Source organism: Protopterus annectens, chromosome 2.part0 (assembly GCF_019279795.1).
Source record: "Protopterus annectens isolate FY-2018-M chromosome 2.part0, PAN1.0, whole genome shotgun sequence".
Classification (NCBI taxonomy): domain Eukaryota; kingdom Metazoa; phylum Chordata; order Ceratodontiformes; family Protopteridae; genus Protopterus; species Protopterus annectens.
In genome coordinates, this window is record NC_056728.1 from 389123520 (window position 1) to 389150214 (window position 26695).

The window sequence follows — 26695 nt, forward strand, 5'->3', positions numbered from 1 at the left end:
CAGACAATATGTCAGTAGTATGGTACATCAACAAGCAGGACAGAACCAAGTCCTACCCCTTATGTCGAGAAGCACTCAGACTTTGGCAGTGGGCGATGTTTTCCCAATGGTTTCTAATAACAGTGCACATCCCTGGGAAGTCCAACGTTATAGCAGACAGGCTGAGCAGAGCAATTCTCATGCCTCACGAGTGGTCTCTCAATCAGACTGTGGTGGACAAAATCTTCCGCAAATGGGGTCAGCCTTGCTGCGAACTTTTTGCCACCCCCTTCAACAGCAAGTGCGACAATTTCTTCTCTCTCATCCCTCTTCCCGGACACTTCCCCAGAGACGCTCTGGTTCACGATTGGCCTCAGGGACTTCTTTATGCATTCCCTCTGTTTCCCCTGATTCCCATACTAATACAGAAAGCTACCACATTGGGATGCAAGATGATCCTCATTGCCCCTTACTGGCCTCGACAAATTTGGTTCCCGTTCCTGCATCATCACCTTCTGGAGCAACCCTGGACCCACTTCCAGACCTCCTGATCCATCAATCGGGCAGGCTGCACCAATCTCTTCAATCTCTCCAGCTCACTGCTTGGTTGCTCCACTTCCGACCTTAGCCAGGCTTCCGAACATCTCTTACTCGGTGCGTGAAATCATCTTATCCTCGCATAAGTCTACCACTAGAAAAACTTATGCTAGTAAGTGGAAAAGTTTTTCCTTATGGGCAGAGACAAGGAATATAGATCCCTTTTCAGCCCCTGTGCACCATATTTTAGAATTTCTAGCGGAACTTTTTCAAGCTGGATCCTCTTCTGCCACGATTAGAGTTCAGCTAGCTGCAATTTGAAACTTTCATACAGGTCTATCTGATACAAGCATCATGTCCCATAAGCTTTGTAAAGCCTTTCTTAAAGGGACCACTCTACTCAGGCCCCCAGTAAGAGATTCCCCCACCTCCGTGGGATCTGAATTTGATTTTAGCTTCCCTGATACTGCCCCCCTTTGAACCTGCAGCTTCTTGTTCTTTGAAGTTCCTTTCTTGGAAAACCCTTCTTCTGGTTGCAATTACGTCAGCTAGAAGAGTTTCTGAACTTCAGGCTCTTTGTGTTCGTCCTCCTTACCTAGTTTTTCACAATGATAGAGTTTCTCTTCAGACTAACCCTTCCTTTCTTCCAAAGGTTGCTTCTGATAATAATTTGAATCAGTCCATTGACCAACCTGTGTTTTTTCCAAATTATTCCAACAAAGCGGAATACAAATTACATCAGCTGGACGTTCATAGACAATTACGCTTTTACTTGCATAGAACCAAGCAAATCAGAAAATCAGACCAGTTGTTCCTGTCCTATGCTGAGGGTAAATTGGGTATATCGGTGTCGAAAGTAACCTTATCTAGGTGGTTGACATCTATTATTACATTTATATATCAGTTAAGGAATAAAGAGCTTCCTGCTAAACCAAAAGGTCACTCCACTAGAGCTCTAGCTACTTCAGTGGCCTTTCAGGCAAGATTGCCAATGGAAACTATTTGTGCGGCAGCTGCATGGGCCAGTCCTCATACCTTCATTTCACATTATAAGCTGGATGTGGCCTCCAGGAGCAGAGCTGATTTTGGTTCCACTGTTCTGAAGAGTCTGTTCCGATGAGCCACCCAGGATTGAGGTGCTAGGGACACTGTCCCAACCAGCAAGAATGAAGGCGAGATAGACAACTTAACATTAAGAAGTTATGTACCTACCATAACGTTCCATGTTAGTTGTCTTCTTCTCGCCTTTTCTCTTGCGTCCCACCCTCCATCCCCCTATCCTAGTAGACCGAGAAGAGTTCCTTATGTTTTTTTATCACTGGCTGAGTCTTCTCTGGCTATTACTTCTTACTATCAGTCTCTCCAGTAGGTTCATGCATCCTACTATAGGTTTACTGTATTATTATTATTATATTTGTTATTATTATGTCTGTAGTTAGGTTTACCAAACGAGATCTGGGTATCTAGCGCCAGGCATCATGGGATATAGGGGGGCCTCGAGCCAGTAAGCAGCTCTCGAGCTTTTGAAGATGGCTGAGATCCTCGGCTCCGAACCCAACCAGCAAGAAAGAAGGCTTGAAGAAGACAACTAACATGGAACGTTATGGTAGGTACATAACTTCTTATTATCACCTAACTTAGGGAGCCTATGACAACAGGAAAAATAACCAGAGATCCTATAGCTGCATTAGAGATATTTGGGAAATTTTATGAACATTTATATAAAGCAGAGGAATGTGGAAAACAAGAAAGAGCACACGTGGAGATATTTATGGAAGACTTAGTATTGCCAAGATTAGAGGAAGATGAGACTAAGGATCATAGGAAGTTACTAGACTATTGGGCGTGTGGCACTTTCAAGCCTAGCCAAGAATTTAGCCCATTTCCTGACAAGTCAGCACCCAATGCCCCTGTCCAGCAGGGACACAGGTGGAATCCCAGGGGTGTATTTTCTGTTCCCCATCCAGTTATCCAGATTGTGCTTAAAAAGGGTTAATGAGTTACTCTGCTTGACGTGGAGAGGGAGTCTGTTCCGCAGAAGGGGGAGTCTCTGGGGCGCAAATCTGTCCTGCCAACAAGTTCTATTGATATCACAGACCAGGTTGAGGTTGAGCATGTGAGTTACTCAAGTGGAGCTTGACTTCTGGATATGCAGCAGTCCCATCAAGGTGGGGTCTGAGATTGCTTTGTATGCTAGACAGAGGTCACCTCTTAGCAGTCTGTATAACACTGAGTAGAGGGACGGGGATTTTAGCGCATCTGTGTAAGCTAGATGTTTGAGGCCCTGGATTATCTTGGTGAGGAACCTCTGTGTTTTTTCCAGCTGTTGCAATCGCTTTGTGAGGTACATGCCAAAAGGGGCATTGTATTCAGTAATGGGTCTTATAAGGGAAGAATGCAAGGATGTTATGACCTCCTTGTCCCTGGGTGAGATACCCCTCCTAATGAGGTGGGCCATGTAGAAAGCTTTCTGTACAGCAGAGACAATATGGTGATCAAAGTCAGTTTGCCATCACTTGGTTGCCCAAGTCCCTCACAACGGATTGCGTGCTGAGGACTTTGTTATTAATGTGATAATTTGTAAGGACATCATTCTCCCCAAAGGGGAAGATGATGCATTTTTTGGCATTCAGTTTGAGGCCATGTTTCTGGTACCAGTCATTTGTTTGGGTGAGACCCTCTTGGAGGATAGCCACATCACTAGGGGAATTGATGGCAGTGCCCAGCTTGCAGTCAACTACAAACATGGTCAGCCATAGCCCACTGGTTTTGGCCTGCACCTCAGAAAAGTATATCCCAAACAACAGAGGCCCTAAGACCGATCCCTGGGGTACACCGCTCATTATGGGTCTACTGTTTGAGCTGGCTTCCCCTATTTTGACCAGGTAGGTTCTATCAGTGAGCCAGTTTGCTACCCATCTGGTAACATATGGATTGACGCCTAATTGAGTGAGTTTATCTATTATACCTGTGTGGGGAATATTATCGAAGGCTTTGGCCAGGTCAGGGTAGGCAGTGTGCACTGTCTTCCCTTGCCCATGGCTTTAGTGACTGTCTCAAAGAAGTCGACCAAGTTTAACAGGCATGACCTCCTCTTGATGAAACCAAACTGTGTGGGATCAAGGGTTTGGAGGTTGCCAGTGTCCTTGTTAATGAAATCCATGATAATCTGTTCCATGGCTTTACAGATCAGGCTAGTTAGGCTGATGGAGCTATAATTTCCTGGATCAGTGGATGCTCCACCTTTGTGCAGAGGGATGACAGTGGCTGTCCTTCACTCGGCTGGTACAAAGCTGGTACCCAGGCTTTGGTTGGATAGGGTGCCTAATGGTGCTGCAGGTTCCTGCCTGAGTTCATTTAGGATGCAGCCTGGGATGTTATCAGGTCCCATGGAGGCTGTATTTTTTTGCCTTTAAGAGGGTAGTGATAACTTGCTCCCTAGAGATAAGGGGAGGGGACTAGGTACTGGGGATGTCCTGATTTACTGATGGGGGAAAGAGGGGTGAAGTTTTCTCTGAACCTGTCTGCCAGCATGTTGGCTATATCTACGGCGTTTGTGTATATGGTGTCCCTAATCACCAGTTCTGAACAGATCTGAGTGTTTCCTTTGAGATTGTGGACATATGTGAAGAAGGTGTTATGATTGTCTTTAGTAGATGTGGCCAGTTTGGACTCAAAGTTTGCTTTGGAGGATTTCACTAGTGATCTCTCAGTCCTGCTGTACTGCATAGTCTCTGGGGTTGCGATGGTTCACTGGAATCCTCAATCTACTTTTTACACAGCAGATTCTTTGTCCTGTTACCCCTTCTAGGAAGTGATCCAAGCATGCTGCAGTTCAGAGGTAGCCCTTTTTCCTGAAAAGAGGCTACTAGCCTAGTTGAATTAACCCTGTCAGGAAATGATAGATAGGTAGAGGGATGAATGGATATGTAGAATGATCCCTTCATTCAGAAGGTGACTCTGTACAAGCTGAAATTTAAAGTAATTCTAACAGAGACATTTCAGCCCCAGCAAGTTTAATTTTTCATGCTGTGGCCTCATCTTCTGGAACAATTTTTCCATCTGAAGATTTTCAGGGCCCTCCTGATTTAGCTATCCACAAAGCCTAGCTTAGACAGTTATCTCCTTTGTCGATCCACATGGCATCTCCACTTCCATTGATGGCATTTCATACCTTCCCAGGATCTTCCTGTCATTTTGTCAGCCCAGAAGAGGAGTAGTGCAAGGAAGATATTAGGCAAGTGGAATTTATTTGTAGTGTGGGCAACTAATACAGGATTAGTTTCCTTTTTCTGACACTCTTCTTATTATTTTGGATTAAATACCCAGATTTCTGACAGTTTTTTTTTAAACTTCACTTGCCTGCTGTCTGTTTCTTCTCATTTTCAAGAACGGGTGCAAGACAACTCTTTATCTTCCCTCGAGGTTTCTAAGACCTTTCTTAAAGGACTTTTTCAGAGGGGTAAAATGTTAGAAAAACAGACTTTACTTTGTATTGAAGCAACTCACAAGGCATATCTTAAGTTCTTGCTATGAAAAAACTATCTTTTTGTAGATATTACTGTAGCTAGAAGGTTTTCTGAAATTAAAGCATGGCATGTAGAGCCCTCCATGTTTTGTTTTCCACAAGGTCAGAGTATCCCTGTGAACTAAACCTAAATTTGTGCTAAAAAGGTAGCCACAGAAATAAGTCAGTATGTTAATTAGCCTGTGTTTTTCATAATACTCGGAATATCTGTTGCACTGTATAGGTATTCATAGCTACAACTTTGTTTTTATGACTCTAAGAGTCTATGAACACAAGGCAACTGGGCCTGGTGGCCATTTACATATTTCCAGTACCCCACTTTAGACCTTACTCCGTTTTCAAGGAGTTACAGACCACCCATAACAATGGTGAGTTTGTGGATACCCACTTAGTTGTCTGACTCCTTTTTAAAGAATGGAAGTGTGTCACTTTGCTTAATTTGGAGTGGAAATTGTTCTCCAGAGAATGAGTAAGTATTGTGTGACAACAGGACAAAGTCAATCAGGAAGATCTGTCATATGCTGAAAGTATGCTGTTATTTAAGGTCTCCAAGGCAACATGTTGTGGTAGTTGTCAGATGGCATTTAATTTTGATACGAAAAGAACAAGAAAGCTTTTCCAAGTGAGCCTACTGTTAATTCAACGAGGACAGTAACATCCTCTATCGCTTTCTTTGAAATGATATTTCTGCAGCTGTGACATGTTTATCTGCATACTTCTACAAGATATTGTAAGCTGGATATGATGTCTAGGCCTAGGTCTTCTGTTATTTGTGAGATCCATTTTTTTCCCTTTCTTTTTTTTTTTTTTTGTGGCTCCCATGTTCTTCCTTGCTGCTGAGCTCCAGCTTTAATCATCATGGACTGATTTGTTCCCTTTACCTGGAGAGCCCTGCAAAATCCTGGCATATGTCGCAGACATATTGCTCCACTCACTTTTCCAGGCTTGCCTTGTGAGATCACTGACCTTGCATTCAGGAGTGAATGTCAGGGGGGCAGGGCTTCATATGCTTGATTAATGAGGGTGAGGAGTTTTTTGGATATGCAGTAGTGTGGAAATGCTTCTGAGAACGGTAGCCTATTTTTTTATTCAGGAAGTGTGTACTGATCTCAGCTTTGAGGGGCCAGGTTGTAATCAGAAGGCCCAAACCATTTTTCAGGTTGGGGGTGCTGAAGACACTCATTTCCCACCCTCACTGACTGGTGTGTCCAGTGACTGAGCTGCTAATTGAACTTGGATCAGCTGGGTCGCAGTCAGTGTACCATTCCTGTGCATGCATGGAGCTAACCATCCATGGGTTCCTTTCTTGATTCTGTCCAGAAGGACAAGCTTGGGACTCCGTCCTGATGGTTGAAGAAGATGGACAGGATCACCTTATATGTAAAAGGTTGTATACCTACCATAATGATAGATCTGTGTCCATTTTGCCCATACCTGTGTTATATGAGTCTTTTGAGGAAGGGTGACTCCTCCGTTGCACATATGTATTTTTTTAGTTTCCTTATTGTCTCACCTTCAAGTGGCACTTACTGGATCTATAGATAGATGGGAGTACATTATCGGATGGGCGAAGTTGAAAGTCTGGTCTTGGTGCCAGCCTGACATGGTCCTGAGGCTATGGAACTAATGGTTAAAGAAGATGGACACAGATCTGTCGCTATGGAAAGTACATAACTTTCATTTCATTTTGGTTACATCTTCCCTTTTCGAAAACCATCTATCCCCCCATGCCCATAAGAATAAAGTTCACTGCAGCAGAATAATTCTGGATGATAAGAAATATATGCAGCCAACCACATAGTGACCATATCTTGTCTTTCATTAGACAAGGGGAGGAGCATAACAGCATCAGAATATTTGGCTTACTTAAGGCAGAAAGGGGGCAGGAGTACTTATTTTGGTGAGACCAATGGATAGAACTTCTTCACTGGACAGTAATATAAACTCTTAACCCACAAATAAAACTAATAATGGGACCAAAGATTGCTCTGCAGGCACTTTATGTGCATCTTAGACTTACATATACCAAGAAATCAGAGTACCATCATCCATCCCGCCCCTCAGCAGTGTTTTTTATTTTCTCCTGTGCCAGTATTGCCCTGTTGCTTCACTACCTTTATCCAGATGGCCAATTTATTCTATATGGGGGACAACCAGGTATCCCCCAAGGCTAGGCAAGAGACCTTTAACCCATTCATCCCTGCCCAAGTTGCCTAATCAGCCTATTTGTTCTACCCATGACAAGAATCCTGTGGTAGGGAACTGGGAAGTTTTCATGTCTGAAAGAGCAGTCCACCCTCCTGCTTGTTGCTCCCAACGCTGCCACCTTTCAAGCTCCACTGGGTTCTGCCTGCTACAAAAAGTATGAGTTTGCATGCTGACTTCCCCAGCCCAGTGCACTTGCATGTGGCAAACTGTATTGTTCAGGCCTGTGCTCCGTGGGTGTAGCAACTGGGGTTCTCTGTAGTTGTCACCTAGGCAGTGAGCTACAGCCACCTCCCTCATCCTAGGATGGCTGAGCTGTCAGTGTCTCTTTATACCCACTCTCCCAACCTCAGCTCTTCCGGAGTCTTGGTCATGACTATTAGAGAAGTGGCCAAAGTCATGATTATCTAACAGTATAAAACCTATTTACACTGTACATTTTTGAGACTCAGGAAATAAAAACCTATAGCAATAGTGTGGCAGAATATACCACACTGAAATGTTTTCCACAGAAATTTACATGTAAGCCCACCACACAGCATTTTCTAAACACATTGCTGCCACTGAAACAACAGATGCCATGATTTTGACATACATTTTACAAATGACTTTGTGAATGAAATCTAATACTTGATGGCCTGATCATCTTGCATTGTATGCATCAAGACTAACAGAATTTACAGCCAACACATTTAAAACTCAAACACATGAAACAAGTACAGTAACTTAATTCTTCCTATCTAAGCAGTCTTCCATCTCCAGTGGCAACCAGGATGCACTACATAGCAATTTGCTCCAGATGAAAAGTGTTTATGCAGTTTACTGTCTTGTCCAACATTTGTTTTACATCGAATGTTGTAAAAACTCCAGTTCCTCACTGTGACCGTATGGTTCCTTTTCCATCCATGGGTTATTCATTTCATGAATGAACTTCCTAACTCAGTGAAGTACTGTAATGCATGTCTGCTAAATGAAAAGAGTTGCTGATAATTTAACATACATCTCAGAAAGACTAAACTCATGCTTATTTTAAACTCTAACTGTAACTCTGTGTAGCATTAATTTAGAAAAAAAAAGGTTTTGGTGCTTAAATCAACCCTCTGGTCTCAGATAGGAGCAGCTGCCATGTTGCAGGAAAACAGGCAGCAAGATGATTCTTTTCCACATGTACTGTGCAGATGCCATCACCCGTGTCTCAGTCAGTTACTGCCTATCATCCTAAACAGACAGTCTTCCTCTATCAAGGCATATATATATATATATATATATATATATATATATATATATATATATATATATATATATATACGCTGAACAGAAGATGAAGGGTCTAATTCTCTGACACTAAAATACCACTTCCCCAACATAGATTCTGTAATCTGGGACCACAAAAGCAGCACTACAAGCAGAGAACCTGTTCACATTTTGGAATAGCCTTCCATGATGGACCATAGAAGACTGTTGTAGAAGAATGCAAGTAATGGGATCCAACTCAGTCTCACAAAAAAACAGTAATGAGAGTGCAGCATATAGTAATCTCTTGGCATCTACTATCAATCTGTGTACTTCAAAAGACTGAATGGAAGGGGAGAAACCAAACCCACCCTTGTATCAGACATCATATCATAGCATATATTCACTAGATATACCACCCCCTTTCTGCCATAAACATTAGTAATTGATCTCCACTGGCTTAATAAAGATGATATTTATATTTTTACAAAGTATGCTTAAAGCCTGGTACAGACAGTGTGCACACCATGAAGTCTACAAATGTGAAGAAGGTGACATAGACTAAAAGAATGTTGCAGGTATCAAGGTTCAGATGGCTCAACAAACCCTGTGCAAAAACCAAACACCTAAACATCTAGTATTGCAATATCCTGTTTTTCAGTGGACTGTAAAGACCATTCCTTCCTTCCTTTGTTGATACTAAGGGCATTTTGCTGTAAGCACATTCTCATCCACATGGTTTTCTGTCTGATATGGGAGTCTGCAGGGCAAAAGTGAGCTGTTAGGTAATAAGGATGGCAAATGGTATTAACACTGCAACAGTTTCATCCAAATCCTTAGCATTCATTGATTCTCCTTGATAGTGCAGTGAATGTCTCACTGGGTACTGAAGAAAATCCTTGGGCTGTTTCGCATTAATAGTCTTAAAACAGCTCAGAAGTCTGATGTTCCAGCCATTAAGATGGATGTTTGCCTTTCTCCAAGCAGGGCCCAGTCCTTGTCTTGATAGATTAACTATTTTTTACTGCCGTAAGATGGATATTTGGATTTACTGGTTTGAAAAATAATGCATGTTGAGAGCCTGCCATGTGATATTTGTTTATATCAGTCCGAGGGTAGTGCCAAAACAGTGCTGAAGGAAGGAAGTGATATTATAACCACTCACTCCTCATTGCAAGCAAAGCTAGGTACCCAGATTATTGCTGTGAACTGTAGTCTCCTGGTTATCAAGCTTTTAGAATCGAACCATATTTTGCAGCAGGTAAGCTGCCCATCACATGGTTTTAAAGAGCCCCAGTACTGATGGATGTGTTAAATATTATCACCTTTAAATCCAAGCATTGGTGTCCACTGGAACTGCGGAGTGCTGCAGTTTCATTTTTATTTCCACTGTTGTCTCTGTGTGGTACCAAGACCTATTGCGATAGAAACAATGGACATAAGCTCCAATTGTACAGCTTGTTTAGATTGCTAAAGTGACTCCTCACCAAGGATGCTGCCACATGGTCATAACAGATGAATATTAGAGCTTCAGGAAGGCAGTTATATTCTCATTCTAGTGTTTGAGCAGTCTTAGTCTGTGGGCCAGACATTGCCCTAATGTACAGAAACAGGATGCTGACTGCTGAAAAAATTCTCACCAGCTGAGTAGGGTAACTTTTATAAAATATACAATGGAGAAGGTGCTGTAGAGCACATTTTATCATCTTTTATTAAGGCATATACCTGGAAGTTCTCACTATCCTAAATCTTAAGCTACCCTGACCTTATTAGGCTTCCTACCCTGACCTTGTTAGGCTTGTGTTGCTTGTCTCAATCAAAATATACTGTGGTGTTTGGGGAAGTCAGATAATGCTATTCCTTACCGCTCAGAACAAATCTTTGTTTACCTGATGTGTGGAGGTTGTCAGTCTGGGGCATATTAATTACAGCTCTGTTTAGAATATGCTTGCCACGATGGTGTTGACACCCAAAGTCCTTAATTTCTGCCTTTTTTCTTTGAATGAAGATTAAGACAAGTGTTTTGCAGTAACAGTTTCCTTTCAGGTCAGAAGATTGATAATACAGCCTACAGAGATTGTTCAGATGAAATCTACTTAAGATTTTAAATGTCATGTGTGCTTGCTTTAATTAAAATTGCTTTATTGTAGAAGCTTATAAAACCTTTTTGCTGTGCATTTGGCACTTTGACACAGCATATTATTCAGAGCAGTATGACGACTTCTGACAGCTTTCCCTTGCTGCTTGGACCAGAACTACTTTCTGTTAGTCATGGCAATGGTAAAGCATATTGGTTAGGCATCATAACAGATTCTATATAGTTGATGTACTGGCTTAAAGTCCATTAGCTACAGTCGTAGCTCAGATTGTGTTTTTTCATTTTACTAAGAGGTTGTCAGGAAATGTCATTCTGTTCATTTAGTGGCTGTTAAGGTTAATGCTGGTATTCATAAAACCTTTGGTTACATTGTTTTTCTGTTTCCTGCAGTGTACAGATTGTGCTATGGGGTGTAAGATATAATTTAATTTGTTTATGCATTTGTTAACTAGACAGGTTTCCTGGTCCAGAGACCCTTTTCAGGCACATCCTGGACCAAAATGGAAGAAGACATCTGCATTTTTCATTATGTTGAGAAGCCAAGAACACTAACACGAGGAACAATAATGTCACAGTATTCACAGTAGCATAATGATAGTACAGTATGTACAAAAACTAAATGTAAAACTATGTTTCAGCATTGCAACAGCATTAACTGTTAACAGTTTTGCCAGTTTCAGTCAGAGAAAACACCCTGTAGCACCTGATTGTTTCCTAAGAGAACCCCAGTAGGCTAAAGCTTCTTAGGTTTCCATAGTGACACACTCAGACACTTTCATGTTTTTTTCCTACAGCACTATGGATAAGGACAACTATCACCATCCTGTACATAATGTTTGCGTGTTTGTTCATGGAGTTAGGCCCTGAAAGGGTCATTTCTAAGGCAGTTATATTTCCATTTTTTGTTTAATGATATGATTTAAATTGTGTAGATCAGACACAGTATCATGTGTAGGATGGTATATTGTATTCTTTTACTACTGTTTAAACTTGCATCTTCTTCATCAGGAAGAAGATGAAGTACCCGATGATGAGACGTTGAATCAGATGATTGCTCGAAATGAAGAGGAGTTTGAACTTTTCATGGTAGGAAAATGTAGTGTTTTTTAATGGCTTAATTCACAGTAATGCAGTGCATGTTTCTTTTTTTCTGTGGCATGAGACAATGTTTCCAGAGGACTGTCATGTTTTTCTGTTGTGCATGTTATCAATATGTTGGTGTTACTGTGCAAGTATGAAGCTTGTCTGCGTTAAACTGAAGTAATATTTAGCTGAAGAAGTTTACTGTGAATGTTTAAAGTCTGCCTTCACCATATTTACAAGTTATGTTTAACAACTTTCACAGAATTCTGAAATCTTGATTCCCACCACTAACATTATCCCATAGGGTGTTCTTTTGTAATTGCTGTCAAGAGACTGCACTTGTGTTGTTACTCTTTATCATCAGTGCCGTAACATGTAGCAGTACATAAGCTAAAGGTTAACTGCCTTCTAATTCTTTCTTGCTTCTTAGAGCTTTCTTGCAAATCCTGCATGGTACTTCAAGTCAGCTTGTCTGCTTAAGTGTTGTATTTATTTGCTCAGAGCAGTAGTGTCAGTGTTCATGTTTAACTCTAACCTTGCAGAAGGAATTTTTGCAGCTGTTACACTCTGTATGTTCTGTGAAGCAATCAAGTAGTAGATCTTTATTATTCTAAACATCTTCACCAACAAACAAGAGCCTGATGACTTGAATTCTGTACAACTTCAGAGGGCTTTTGTATTTGTTACTTTTTGTGAAATCATACTCATAGGTTATAGGTTCATAGGTAGGTACTTGGCTATCGGCCCAAGGGCCTACGTAAGCCTTGCCAGCAAGGTTCCATAGCTTACGCCACCCACGAAAGTTATTTTCCTGTGCCACTGTCCAGCAGAGACACAGAAGTGATCCCCGGGGTGTATTTTCTATTTCCCATCCACTCATCAAGATTTTTCTTGAAGAGTGCTAATGAAGAACTTTGCTTGACATAGATGGGTAGCTTGTTCCAGAGTATAGGAAGTCTCTGGGACAGGAATCTATCCCTCCAGTGTGTCCTGTTTATTGTGGTGACAAGGTTTAGGTCCCTAGAGCGTGTAGCTCGGAGGGATTGGGATTTCTTTAGGTGTAGCATGTCCAACAGCTCTGGGTTTCACATAGCTTTATATGTTAGGCATAGATCACCTCGGAGTAGGCGATATGCTATGAAGTAAAGCTGGAGTTTTTTGATGCGGTCAGTGTAGGGCATTTGTTTGAGGCTAGTAATCCTCTTTGTGAGGTACTTCTGTGGCCTTTCCAGCTGCTGCAGATGTCTTGTGAGGTACATTCCAAAAGGGGCATTGTACTCTATAATGGGTCTAATGAGTGTCGAGTAGAGGGGAACAATGACCTCTTTTTTCCTGGATGAGAACCCTTTTATGATAATGTGTGTCACATAGAAGGACTCCCCAGTTCTTTTTTGCCATTTGCGCACTACAGTTCTTGAACTTAATTTTGATAGTATGAAAATTCTTGTGTTCAGTGCCTAAAACGCCAAAGTCCTAAATGTCCCTGCAGTCACTGTTCACTAGCCGGGCCATGTACTGTTGGGAAAGCAACCTGACATAATGAATGAGCCATTGCTACAGATGACAGTTATGTCAACATCACCTTTTGAAGAGCCAATTCTGGAAGATAGAAAATGTATGAGCCTATATTGTCTCTCTCTGAAAATGGCAGCTATGGAAAATTGTCAGCCTATCAGCCAATAAAGGACCTTTTATAAGATCTTATGTCAGTGTTAGACTGATTGGAGAAAGTAAGAGATTGAAGACCTGACACTGGATAAAACCTCTTCCTTCTAATTCTACTCAAGAGATGACCTTGCAGTCTTTGAGTGACACATTTCCCCTTAACTAGCTAAGGGTTAATCTTGTGGTGATACGAGTTAATGATGAGAAGAGCATGAGGGAATACACAACATGGGGTGTCTCTACTGACTTTCCTAAAGTTGAGCATTCTGAGCTTGACAGTATTCAGGCACTTCATTGGGAATGAAGCTTCATTTTCAGTAGCAATGTTCTGTATTTCTGAGAGACAATGATGGTGCTGTCTCCCCTTCCTATAGCTATCCTTCAGACAACCCCCTTCTTTGCGGAAGACTCTTATTTAATGAAGCCCATTGTGGGGTCACTTGTTGTTATTTTGCCTCCTGTTTGTTATTTGCCTTCTCTTCAGAGATTATCCTATCAGTATTTGTGTTCAAGGGCCTGCTATGGAACCTATTTATTATTTATTTATTGACATTTGTTTACCGGTAAAGTCGACTGGGCTAAGAGAGCCCATTTTCAGTAGAGACCCAGGGAGAAAAGCTCCAATGCATATTAGCAACAGCCAGGGGGGTTACAAAGTTTACAAGAAGTCTTAAAATACTTAAGTGTCAAAGAATAATAGATACAAAAAGACAAAACAAGCCAAATGTTAACAATAATAAAGGTAAAGGAAAAAAATTAGGTTAGACTATGCAAGTTTGACAAATTAAAAAATGGTACTGCTTTCATGTTACTGCTTCAGTTTCTAAGTCAGATTGTGAGTGTGGAAGAAGTACAAGAAACAGCAGTGAAGAAAATGCATGTAGACTGAAGCTTCATATGGTTATAGTTAGTAGGTGGTATGCCTAAGGTAAGTAAAGGAGATATTGAGATGAACGAAAGAAGTATTGTGGTAATTCTACTGGAAGATCATGAAGTTATGGTGGTTAAATAGTTAGGAAGGAGCAATACTGGGTCTGGGGAAAAAGGAGTTAAGTGATGGCATCAGTCTGGGTGAATCAGTTAAAAATCCAATTAGAGAGCAATTATCCTAAATAACACCCTATTTTCAATGTGTAAACATCCAGGTTTCATACCCTGTGCTGCAAGGAAGGCAAATGCCATCTGTAAATCCCCATTCAATGGAGTGACATCCTAAGCATCCCAAGGCATTTTTCTATCTGGTTGCATGCGCGTGGGGAGCATGTAGGGAAGTATGATTTCCCTTATTGGACTGGGTTAGTTCACTAGATCTATGCCCTGTTTATCAGGGAAGAGACCTAAGGTCATAGTCATACCCAGTAGCTTAGCTAGGGTGGGACAAGAGGAGCAACTGTCCTGGGCGCAAAATCTTTGGAGGGGCACGATAAACCGATCCTGATCTCACTTTAATGTAGTAATGGCTTTTAAAAGCCAGTATTGTATTTGTGGTTAAACCTGAGCTGTGTTTAAAAAAAACACATACACACACACACACACACACACACACACACACACACACACACACACACACACACACACTTAAAATTAAATAAGTAACATGAGCGCTGTAGAACTCCATGTGTGGTCTAAACTGTAGCTGCTATGTTGTAGCAAGCAGCTTGCTACAGTTTAAGTTAAAAAAAACTTTATTTAAACTAAAATCTGAGCACTGTAGTGCTTGGTGCAGGCAGGGTATAAAATGGAGTAACAGTTTGGTACAGTTTAAAAAATATATATTTTTTTAACTAAAACATGAGTGCAGACAGGGTATAAACTGTAGCAACTGTTTGCTCCTTTGGTAGCAAGGAGTCTGCTGCAGTTTAAAAAAAGATTTTTTTTTGTTAAATTAAAACATGAGCGCTGTAGTGATCAGTGACGGCAGGGTATAAACTGTAGGGACTGATTGCTACATTTCTATGAAACAGTTTGCTACAGTTTAAAAGAAAAATATTATTTTTTTAATAAAATATGTTGAAAGAGGGTTAGGTACAGAGCACAGAAATGGGACCTGATTTGCTGGGGTGGGGGCTGGTGCATGTTGTGTCATGCATCTGGCCACCTGACTGGTGTTCCAGTAGGGAAAAAAAAAATCTCTTTTTTTATTCTTTTGTTCTTCACTGGAAGATTTTTCTTGGTGGGGGGGTTAGATCTAACTTCAGTGAGGTGCCTTTTTTTTTTTTTCCAGGGTACTAGTTGAGCTTCTGTTCACACCGACTAGGGGAAATTTGGCTAGGGCACAGAAGAAATTCCCCTAGTCTTTTTGAGTGTGGGAGGGCCAAGATGGAGGAGTGCATGTAGAATGTTAGTGATTATAATTCTAAGTACAATGATATTAAAATTGTAGTTTTAAGTTTACAAGTTGAGCAAACTGTTAAAAATTAATTTGAGAATCAGACAAGAGCAGAAAGTGATTTGTCTGATATGATGCAAGTTAAAATGTTTAACAAAGATGAATCTGTTGATGGTAGTGACGTGTTGTGGATCCAGGTGAGGGGAAGGAACAACCAAGAGGGAAAAGTGCTTAAGAGAGAAAGGCAGTGCGGTTCTTCAGATTTGATGTTTATGGAGTTCTGAAAACAGGCAAGAAAGCAAAACTGTTCAGATGCCTAGAACTACTGCCATTTATAGTAAAGCAAGGAAATGATTAAGCAAAAATGTTGCTCTGATGTTGCCTTTTCCATCCAGGTTCAACTTGTGTGTTATCAGATCTAAGACAGGCCATTTCCAGAAGACTTCAGCCCCCAAGCTCTGCCTCCTCTATCCCTAATACCTAGCTCCATACAGAATTACTCCAGATCTCATTTACCACCTTCCAGGATACCCGCTTGATCTGGAGCTCTGCTGGGGTGTATCCTTTTTGTGTGCCTTTCTGCCCTGTTTTTCTCCCATTTTTCTTCTACCATAGTTTCCCTAGCTGTTTATGTTCTAGTAGTAGTGTGTTTTTGTGTAGTGGTTGCTTATAGTTTGGTACTGTGTTGTGTTATTTTCACTATTGTTAATGAGTAAGGGATTTAAGAAGTGTGTGTGTGTGTGTGTGTGTGTGTGTGTGTGTGTGTGTGTGTGTGTGTGTGTGTGTGTGTGTGTGTGTGTTTATGTGGTATGTACCCACAAACTCCCTTACCAAGACTCACATGATTGGTGCAACTAAGGTCTAAGGGCTGTTCAAGTGAAAATCCAGAGTGCTGTTTGCGGCAGCTTTGGGTCCAGGGCTGTCAATGAAAGGAGTACCAAGTTGGTCCTGAAGGGTCTTTAGCTCATTGAGAATGCTTCCTCCTCTGCATAGTAAAGATGAGAAAAATGATCTGGGTCAAAAGGAGGGTACTAATGACCCCAAATCATCCAAAGGAGATGGTAAATGCACAGCTCCACCTTCTTCCAGCCAGCTGTATCCAAAGATCTTTGGCTCCTCTGGCTGTCATGGTGCCATCCTTGGAGCTGATGACATGGACCCATTCTCCAGTGGTACCAACTGTGGAGAAGGACCCTTCCCCGATAGTTGGTATACCTAGCCTCTTTTTGTCAAGTGAGGTTCTATCAGGCAGGGTCCATTCACTCTTCTTTACCTCTACTCCCTGTAATATTTCTGGGGCCTTCACCATGTCTTCAACATATCCAATCATCTGTGGTTCGGGCCCTAATCTTCTGAGCCATCTACTGGTAGTTGGGCCTCCAGTCCATCCTCGGTAGCTTATTTGTCTCATTCAGTCTGACCTGTTGGGAGTTTGAGACCTGCCAATTTGGAGCAGCTGATGCCGCCTTTCCTGCAGGCCCAGATGCAACTAGGTGTGCTTCCATCAACCTCAGGTCATAGACAGAAGGCCTCGGCTCCAAGTGGTTTGTTTCCTTCCTCAGGCCTTGTGGCTTTGAGGTTTCTGGAGCTAGTTGCCTTGCCACCATTGGGGTTGGGTCCAACAGAGTGGCTGATTCCAATTCCCAGCCCTACCTTGACCTTCTTTGCTCTGGCAGTCTCAGAGCTTAGTGGGTGTTGGGAGTTGAGCCTTCTGGGCTGGGACTTCTGAGTTGAGGCTGATGCTTTGAGTCTCAAAATCCTCTCTCTCTGTCTGCACTTCAGTACTCGATAGTTATCACCAATCTCGGCATCGTAGCAGACGTGAGCTGCGCCTGAGTCTGACATTTCCTTGGAGTCATCAGATCTCAAGGGTGCATACTCTGGGCAGCCAGCTTCAGTCTCCACCTTCGTCTTAGTGGAAAGGATGCTGGGCAGACTGGAAAAGGAGTGGTCAGCGACAACTGGTATTCCTCCTCCTACATTTTCTGGGCCTGTGGACTCACACCAGCTTGCTCCAAGACAGTCTTCAATAATAGATCATCAGACCACCCTGTACTAAAGCCCCCCCTTCCTCTTTTACTTCTCCTCTGGACTCCCCCTGTACAGAAGGATCACAGCATGAGGCGGTGAAAGAGGAATCACCTGGATTCCACAGAAGATTTCTTCACTGAGGATACCAACCTTGAGGTAGGACAGGGGTCTCCAAAATCTCCCATGAAGATGCCTCTTGTGGTGATCTCATGGAGCTGCTCCAGATAGCCGAAGCCCCGTCTGTAGAAGAGTTGCTAATTTTGGAGGCCTTAGTTTTGGAGGCCTTCAGGGTGGGCCCATCCACATCCTGAGTTCTTCCCCTTCGGGAAGCAGTTATTGACTTAGTGTTCTGGGGGTGCCTTGCGGGAATCCAGTACAATGGAGCCTGTACCTAAAAAGTGCAATAAATTCTTGGCCCCTCCCAAGGATTGACAACATTGGAGAAAGGGTCCTGCCGTTGAGGCCATTGTGGTGGTGGCAACGACCAAAAAGGACATTTCATAGAAGAGTTCTCTGGTCCATCTCCCAATTAGGGAAGCATGCCTGTTCATCAGCAACTTTCACACTGAGAGCGTGAAATTTCTTGGCTTATTTGACAAGATTTCAACAAGACATTGCGTCTGAAGTATCAGGAGTAGTTAAGGCATAGTAGGCTTCAGACTCTCAAAAGACTCTAGAGATGCAGTTGTCCACATTACAGTTTATTTCCAACATGTCAGTACACATGCTTTCCAAAGAGACCAATGACACATCCCAAGCTGTTGGCATGGGCATTGCCATGCGTCACTGTTTTTGGATTAGGTTGTGCAACTTTGAGAAATGCTTTAAGGTGTCCTTTATCAATATCCATTTCAAGGACGCTTCACTTTTTCAGCCAAAGAGTAAAAACACATTGATCAGGACTGAACAAGACTGGAAGACACAGTCTGCCATTGGAGTGCATTTTGCCACATCCCAATGGACCTGCCCTATGAACCAGAAGGGGAGCAAGTGACTCTTCTTTAGAAAAACCCAGCATACTTTTCAGGATGCTCCTACAGAGGGTTCCCTTTGTGGCAGGTGGGGGTAACCAGTATGGATGCCACTGACATGGCAGTGGCAGTTCTCAGAACCAGGGCTTCTACTAAGCCTTTTCCAAGAGGTCCTTTCAGCATTCCTGAAAGGTTGTCCAACTGTCCTGCTGTGGAGGCAGTTGGGGATCACTTAACTCTATACCCAGAAATTTGGAAGACCTTCTCCTCAGATGTATCAGTGTTAAGTTGTAGCCAGAAGTTACACAATTCCATTTTTATTTATGCCAAAAGAAAATGCCAGAAACGTTCCAGATATACCACCCCATCAGAGAAGACATGCACCTTTAGAGATTCAAAAGCTGTTAATAAATTGAGTCATCCAGGATGTCCCACCAGACCAGCAAGGATCCCAGGACTGTTCCAGGTTTTCATTCCAAAGAAAAACAAGAACCTCAGACCATTCTTGGATTTAAGCAAGTTTAATCACTTTGCAAAACAGACCACATTCCAAATGGTCACTGTGCAGTCCATTCTACCTCTTTTGAGGAGGGTTGACTAGATGTTCTTGATCAATCTGAAGGATGCCTAGTATAAAGATAGCGAGGCAGTCCAGGAGATGTCTGCTTTTTCAGCTGGGAGTCGATCATTACCAGTTCAGTGCTCTGCCCTTTGGTTTGGGAGGGAGCTATTTCGAAGGGATGTGCTTGATCAATCTGAAGGACACCTAGTATAAAGATAGCGAGGCGTTCCAGGAGATGTCTGCTTTTTCAGCTGGGAGCCGATCATTACCAGTTCAGAGCTCTGCCCTTTAGTTTGGGGGGAGCTATTTTTGAAGGGAAGAGAGTGCAAGGGACTTGGTCTATGCTCAAGGCCAGTCTTCACACCAGTGTCTTGGAGATGACAGCAGTCCTCCTTACGTTGCAGGTTTTACAGGACTTCCTCCCAAGGGTGTGATTTCAGTGCAAACAGACAATCTGTCTGTGGGTTTGGTATCCGAACAAATAGTGGGTAACCTCACCCTACCGTCTGTATCAGGAAGCCATCAGAGTTTAGGAATAGTCGAGTTCATCTCAACAGTTTCTGGTAGCAATGCACATCCTAGGGAGGTGCAACATTTTAGCTGACAGCCTGAGCAGGAAAAATCCTTCATCCTCACGAGTGGTCCCTAAATTTAAGGGTAACAGCTTGAATCCTTAGACACTGGGGCACTCCATGTTGCAGTCTGTTTCTCCACCCAATGCCAAGTGCAAGAGTTATTGTGCCGTAGTTCCTCCACAGGGACAGTCACCCAGGGATGTTCTTCTGTATGCTTGGCCCCCGGGTCTCCTGCATGCTTATCCTCAACACCTTTGATAATAAAGTTTCTTTAGAAATCCACCCATTGCAGAGCAACTGTGATCCTCATTGCTCTTTTTTGACTATATCAGGTGTAATTTCCTTTTCTGTGGTGCTTTCTGCAGTACCCTCCCTGGGTGCTGTATCCTATTTCTGAACTGATCTGTCTCCCAGCGGCCTTGGACCTGCTTAACCTCTAGACTCTCAAACTAACTAATTCCCTTGATGGCCAGAGATCCAAGGCTGTCTGATACAGCAGTTCACATTTTGCCCTCTTTATGCTAGTAAGTGGAAGAGTTCCCCTTATGGGTGTCATTAAAGGTTTGGACCTTTTATCAACACCTTTGGATGTCATTCTTGCTGATCTGTTTCAGTCTGGAACTAGTTATTCCACAGTTAAATTTCAGTTAGCTACTTTTTCCAACTTTCATATTGGCAGAAATTATATTCCTGTAGCAGCATTGAAGATTTCTAAAGCCTTTCTTGTTGGAATATTCTTGTTGTGACCTCCTATTCAGGATCTGGTTCCTCCTTGAGATTTAGCTTTTATGCCTCACATTCTTGTTGCTCTTCCTTTTGAGCTTTCAGAAAGAGTCTTTTTGAAGTTGTTTTGGAAGAATCTTTTTTTTGGTGGCTGTTACTTCGGCCAGGCATGTGTCAGAACAACAGGCATTATCCTTGGTATCGCCATGTGTGGTCTTTCATAAGGACCTTTTTGTTTAAGGTCATGTCAGAAACAATGTTGAATCAAGCCATTCATTTACCAGTGTTTTTCCCCAACTTTTCAAACAAGAGGAAATATTTACTGCATTGTCTTGATGTTCACAGTCAATTAAGATTGTATTTGGCTAGAACCAAGTCCACCAGGAAGTCTGACCAGCTGTTTTTCTCCTTTCTGAAGGACCATTTAGGCAAGCCATTGTCTAAGTCTACCTTATCTAAATGGCTTTCTGATTGCATTTCATTGGGATATAGACTGAGAAAAAACCTTTGCCTTGTAAGTCAAAGGGTCAGTGTACCAGAGCTATGGCTATGTCTATGGCTTTTCTCTCAATAGTTTCTTTTGATGACATTTGTACTGTGACTACTTGGGTGGGTACACAACATTTGTGCTGTGGCTACTTGGGTGAGCACATACAATTTTATGTTTCACTACAAGTTGGATATACATTTGAGGTCTAGGACCTCCTTTGGTTGCACTGTATTGTGGAATGTTCTGTCCTAGGACTTCCCTGAGATGACACGTGGCTAGGGACTGTGTCCCGCAAGTTGAAGCTAGATGGAAAAGACAAAGTTATGTACTTACCATAATGATAAATCTGTTTTACCTGTTTCCTTCCCTCCCTCTTTTTCCCCTCCTGTATTGCATTTCTCCTGGACAAGTTGTTGAGGTGACTTTTCCTCACCTTCTTTTTGGGGTCCTTGGTCTGTGGTCTTAGGGGGTTATAGCTGGCGTTTTGTGGAGAGAGGCAAACTCAATCCAAGGTAGCTGTAGAGAGAGCAATGTACTATTGGTGGAAGAGATGGAGTTTGGGGGCTGAAGTCTTTGGAAATGTCCAGTGTCAGATCCAGTAACCCAAAGGTTGAACTGGACAGAAGTAGACTCACGGATCTATTGTTATGGTAAGTACATAACTTTTGTATCCAATTTTGTGTTTTCTTTTCTCCAAAAGTCTTTGTAACCAAATTTTCCAAGATAAAGTTTCTTTAGGTCCAACCACAGCAGTCCTATCTATGCTTTGAGGTAACGGTTCTAAAGAGTTTGTTTTGTTTCAGAGAGCCATCACTGTAGACCAGTAGGTACTGGAAGTGGTCGCTATGAACCATGTGTTAGAGCTGTTTGCTTCTTTCTCAGAAAAGACTCCACTAATAGAGCAATCCATTTCAGAAGACCTATGGGGAGAGCTGCATAATGTTCTGTCAAAAAGGGCTGTATTTCACCACTGGCTGTTCTTAGTTGCAAAGGGTATGAGTAATTTCTTTCTCACCCTGAACCTCTGTGGCTACCAGCCGATCATCCAGTATTCCTGGTTCAGGTTGTTGACCCTTCAGGGTGTCATGTTTCTGCTGTCACAGGGTACCCGGCTAGTGTTGGTGGGCATGATAGATGCCTTTGGCTGTTAATTGCATGTGAGATTCCTTTGTTTCTCTCTCAGTGCCTATTCCTTCCTATGCTTTATTGTACTTAGACTACTAAGTTGAAGGCTACAGTCTTCTTCCAGCTATTGATAAACAAATAGTGTGGTCAGACCTAACTCCACCAAGTATTAGCTCTCATTTTTGCTAACTGTGAGTGTCCTTTTTGCAGACATTTGTGCCATACTCTTAGGTCTTCCATGTATGTCATTGTGTATGTTATTAGAAACAAAAATGAATGTTCTTTCTGTAAAGTAGTCTGCGAGCCAACTCTTTCTATACAAAAAAGTGACTGGCCTCTTAGCACTGGATGTTGGTTCAAGGCCTTACTGTCTCCACTTACAGTATGTTTTTGCTTCAGTTGCCCATACCCCTCCATAGTCACTCTCATCTACTGGATTATCAGCTACCTTCAGTCACATACCTGTATGGTGCTAGTAAACAGTTTTACCTCCACACTCCCAACATTACATTGAAGAGTACCAAAGAGTTCTGCACCATATCATCTCCTTTTCATATTGATACTAATATCTTCTCCCCTAAACAGTACGCCTTACTATGCCTATTTGCATTAATGTGTCTCATTATTTGTGAAAGTTGCTTGGATTCTCACTGGATTGTTTTTCTTTATTTGGTTTGTCTTTCAAATATTTTTTAGGGAGAAAAAAAACTCAGTCTCATATTGTTTGTGCTTATTTCCTGTAGCGTATGGATATGGATCGTCGTAGAGAAGATGCTCGAAATCCAAAACGCAAGCCCCGCTTAATGGAAGAGGATGATCTTCCATCTTGGATCCTTAAAGATGATGCTGAGGTTGCAAGACTTACCTGTGAAGAACAACATGAAAAAATATTTGGAAGGGGATCACGCCAACGCAGGGATGTGGATTACAGTGATGCTCTCACAGAAAAGCAGTGGCTTAGGGTAAGTTACAGGTTTTTTTTTTTCATTTCATTTTTGAGAGCTGAGTCTGATAAACAGTTTGTAACATATACACATACTGCTAAGCCATCCCAATTTTTGCCTCATATTTCAAGTCTGATGTTCTTTGTGTTTCACTGTTCCAGTCATCACCTGTGGGTTATCCCTGCTGTGGTAGCCCTCAGCCGGCCCGAATACCAGAGTCAGTGTTTTTCTTCATTGGCTGCAGTCACCTGTAGTCTCACGTCAGGTCGTCAGTGCTGTAAAGAAAGGCAGTTGACGTCATTACATCAGTTTTTCTTGCTGTGGAGCCCATAGCAGAAGCAGTTCGCACGAGTGCCGGTCGGTCACTACCAGAGTTTAAATTTCAGCTGAATACGTCTAAAGCTAATTACCCAGTTGGGGACCCTTTTTTCTTGCACTAACCAATGTCTGAAAATATCCATTCTGAACACCTCCCTGGTGGTCCCCAGATTCAAAATGCTCACTTTGCACCAGCTGCTGTCTGTGCTGACAAAAAATGCCTGGCTAGTGACCCTAGACCTAAAAGACGCCTACCTCCACATCCCCATAAGGGAATTCTGCAGGAAATATCTGCGCTTCAGAGCAGGATCACAACACTTTCAGTTTACTGCGCTGCCCTTTGGCTTATCTGCTGCACCCACAGTATTCACCAAATGCTAAGCCCTGGCCAGAGCATTTTGCAGACAAAGAAATATACAGATTTACCCTTACCTGGATGACTGCCTCATTCAGGCAGAGTGCAAAGAAAAGCTGTTCCAGGACCTTCTCTTTGTCAAATCCCTCCTAACTTCTCTAGGGTTCACCATCAACAAGAAGAAATCAAAGCAAACCCCCACCAGGAAGATCATTTTGTTGGGAACTCTGCTAGACACAGCATCCCAGATGGCCTTCCTATCCCTAGAAAAGCAGAGCTTCGTGCCTCTCTACTTTACCCAACTGGCTTACAGAAGTGACCTCACCGCGAGGAAGTTCCTGCAAGCCCTGGGATACATGGCATCTTGCATCCTTCTAATTCCTCTGGCCAGGCTTCACATGAGAAAACTTCAGTGGTATCTAAAGAACCTTTGGTGCCAGCACTCCCACTCTCTAGAGACCTTTCTCCCTCTGATCCCATGTATAGGTTCATAGGTTCGTACTAGGTTATCTGCCCTGGGGCATTTATAAGCCTAGCCCGATTGTGTTTGGCTTACGCCACCCCTTGATTTGAGTATACTGTGCCCTTTTTAAAGTTTAGTTTACTGTGCCTCTGTCTAATAGTGACACGGAAGTAATCCCCGAGACAAACCTACGATCCCCCATCCACTCATCAAGATTCTTCTTGAAGAGAGTCAGTGAGGTGCTCTGCCTAACATAAATTGGAATTCTATTCAAGAGCGAAGGGAGCCTCTGGGTTATGAATCTGTCCCTCCAGCATGTTCTATTTATTTCTGTGCTGAAGTTCAAGTCCCTCGAGCGCGTGGCTCTAAGGGATTTAGATTTACTGAGGTGAAGCATGTCCATTAATTCTGGGTTGGACATAGCTTTATATGTCAGGCATAGATCGCCTCGAAGTAGGCGGTATGCAACTGAGTAGAGCTGGAGTTTTTTTAACCGAGCAGCATATGGCATCTGTTTGAGTCCCTTGATCCTCCTGGTGAGGTACTTTTAGGGTCTTTCTAATTGCTGCAGGTGTTGGGTAAGGTACATCCCAAAGGGGGCATTGTATTATATGATGGGCCTGATGAGGGATGAATAAAGGTGCACGATTACCTCTCTTGATCTAGATGTGAATCCTTTCATGATGAGGTGGGCTATGTAGAAGGTCTTTCTAACCACTTTGGCAATGTGGTTGTCAAAGGAGAGATTGCTATCAACTTGGGTCCCCAGATCCCCAATTACTTTCTCTGTACGTAATGGGTACTTAATTATCTATGTGGTAATTTGTGGGCACATTGTTTTTGCCAAAAGGTATGACTATACACTTTTTGGCATTTAGCTTTAGACCATGGCTCTGGCATCAGTTATCCGTCTCTGCGAGACCTTTTTGAAGGATGTTTGTGTCAGCTGGAGAGTTGATTATGGCACCCAGTTTGCAGTCATCTGCGAACTTGGTGAGCCATAGTCCTCCCATGTTGGCCTGTACCTCAGAAAAGTAAATACCGAACAAGAGAGGTCCCAGGACAGAACCTTGTGGGGTGCCACTTGTGACCGGTTTCGAGTCTGACATGGCTCCAGCAACTCTGACTCTGTGGGTTCTGTCTTTGATCAAGTTTGCGACCCATCTTGTGACATAGCTGTTCCAGCTGTTCTATAAGGACCGAGTTTCTCTGGTGGGCAGAAGCCTGTGCCAAGCACAAGGGTCTTCCCTTCATCCTTCGCCCTACCAGCCAGATAATCACCACCGATGCCTTAGACATTGCCTGGGCCGCTCACCTAGCAGGCAGGTGCAACCAAGGTCTTTGGGATGCCCAGCACCTTCACTTACACATCAATCAGAAAGAAATGATGGCAGTGTAAAAGGCTCTGACATTTTTCAAACCCCATCTCAGGCCAGGGGTCCTCCGTATAAAAACAGACAACACGACAGTAATGTGGTATATCAACAAACAGGGGGGGACCCATTCTTACCTCTGTGCAGACTAGCCATGAACCTCTGGCTAACAGCTGCCTCCATGGGTCTACATCTAATTGCCCAATACCTACCAGGGGTCAACAACACCCTGGCAGACTACCTAAGCAGAAACTTTCTGGACCTCCACGAAAGGCAGCTCCACAGGGAAATCTTTCTGTAACTCATTCATGAGTGGGGGACTCTGGAGGTGGATCTCTTTGCTTTGCACCTCAACCACCAGCTGCAAAGGTTCTGTACAAGGGAGTATCACCTCCTAGCATGGAAGGTGGATGCCTTGACCTTCCCCTGAAAATCCCTCTTTGTGTACGCGTTTCCTGCTCTGCTTCTAATTCCCAAGGTACTGATCAAAATAAGGGAGGAGAGATCAAAGGCCATCCTCATTGCTCCAGATTGGCCCAGACAGCATTGGTACCCCTTACTGCGCAGTCTGACCTTACAGCCCCCCAAGCAGCTTCCCCTGATCTCACACCTCTTGACCCAGCTGAGGGGGGTGATATTGCATCCAGACTTGCAGACTCTCAATCTTTCAACATGGCTTATACCTTAAAAGCTAATCAAGAGTCCCTGTTAAGCAAACAGGTCCTAGACACTATCTCAGAGGCCAGAAGGCCCAGCACCAAAAAATCCTATGCAGGGAAATAGAAAAGATTCTGCTCCTGGAGCCAGTCCAGAGGGGCACCATCCCAACCCTCTGATCTTCAATTACCTAGCTGAGTTTCTCAATAGTGGCCTCTCCTTCTCTTCTATTAAAATCCATGCCTTAGGCATTTCAGCCCATTACGATTCAGACCCACCCCTCTTCTCTCATCCTTTGATTAAACAATTCCTCAGAAGGGCTTCTATTATCAGACCTCCCAGAAGACCTACCATGCCAGCCTGGGACCTGAATTATGTTTTAGAAAAACTAACCTTACCTCCTTTCAAATCTGCTGCTTCAACAGAATTGAAATACCTCTACTGGAAGACT

General features: G+C 42.8%; 1 protein-coding gene across 2 annotated transcripts in view; it reads left to right on the top strand.

Annotated features, from left to right (window-relative positions):
* Positions 1–26695, top strand: part of LOC122793098 (probable global transcription activator SNF2L2) — a 2696898-nt gene that overhangs the window by 2117462 nt on the left and 552741 nt on the right. For both annotated transcript variants that reach the window (XM_044060828.1, XM_044060829.1), the window contains exons 27-28: positions 11589–11666; positions 22878–23096. In XM_044060828.1, the coding sequence (XP_043916763.1) occupies positions 11589–11666; positions 22878–23096 (297 nt within the window). The remainder of the gene's footprint in view (positions 1–11588; positions 11667–22877; positions 23097–26695) is intronic.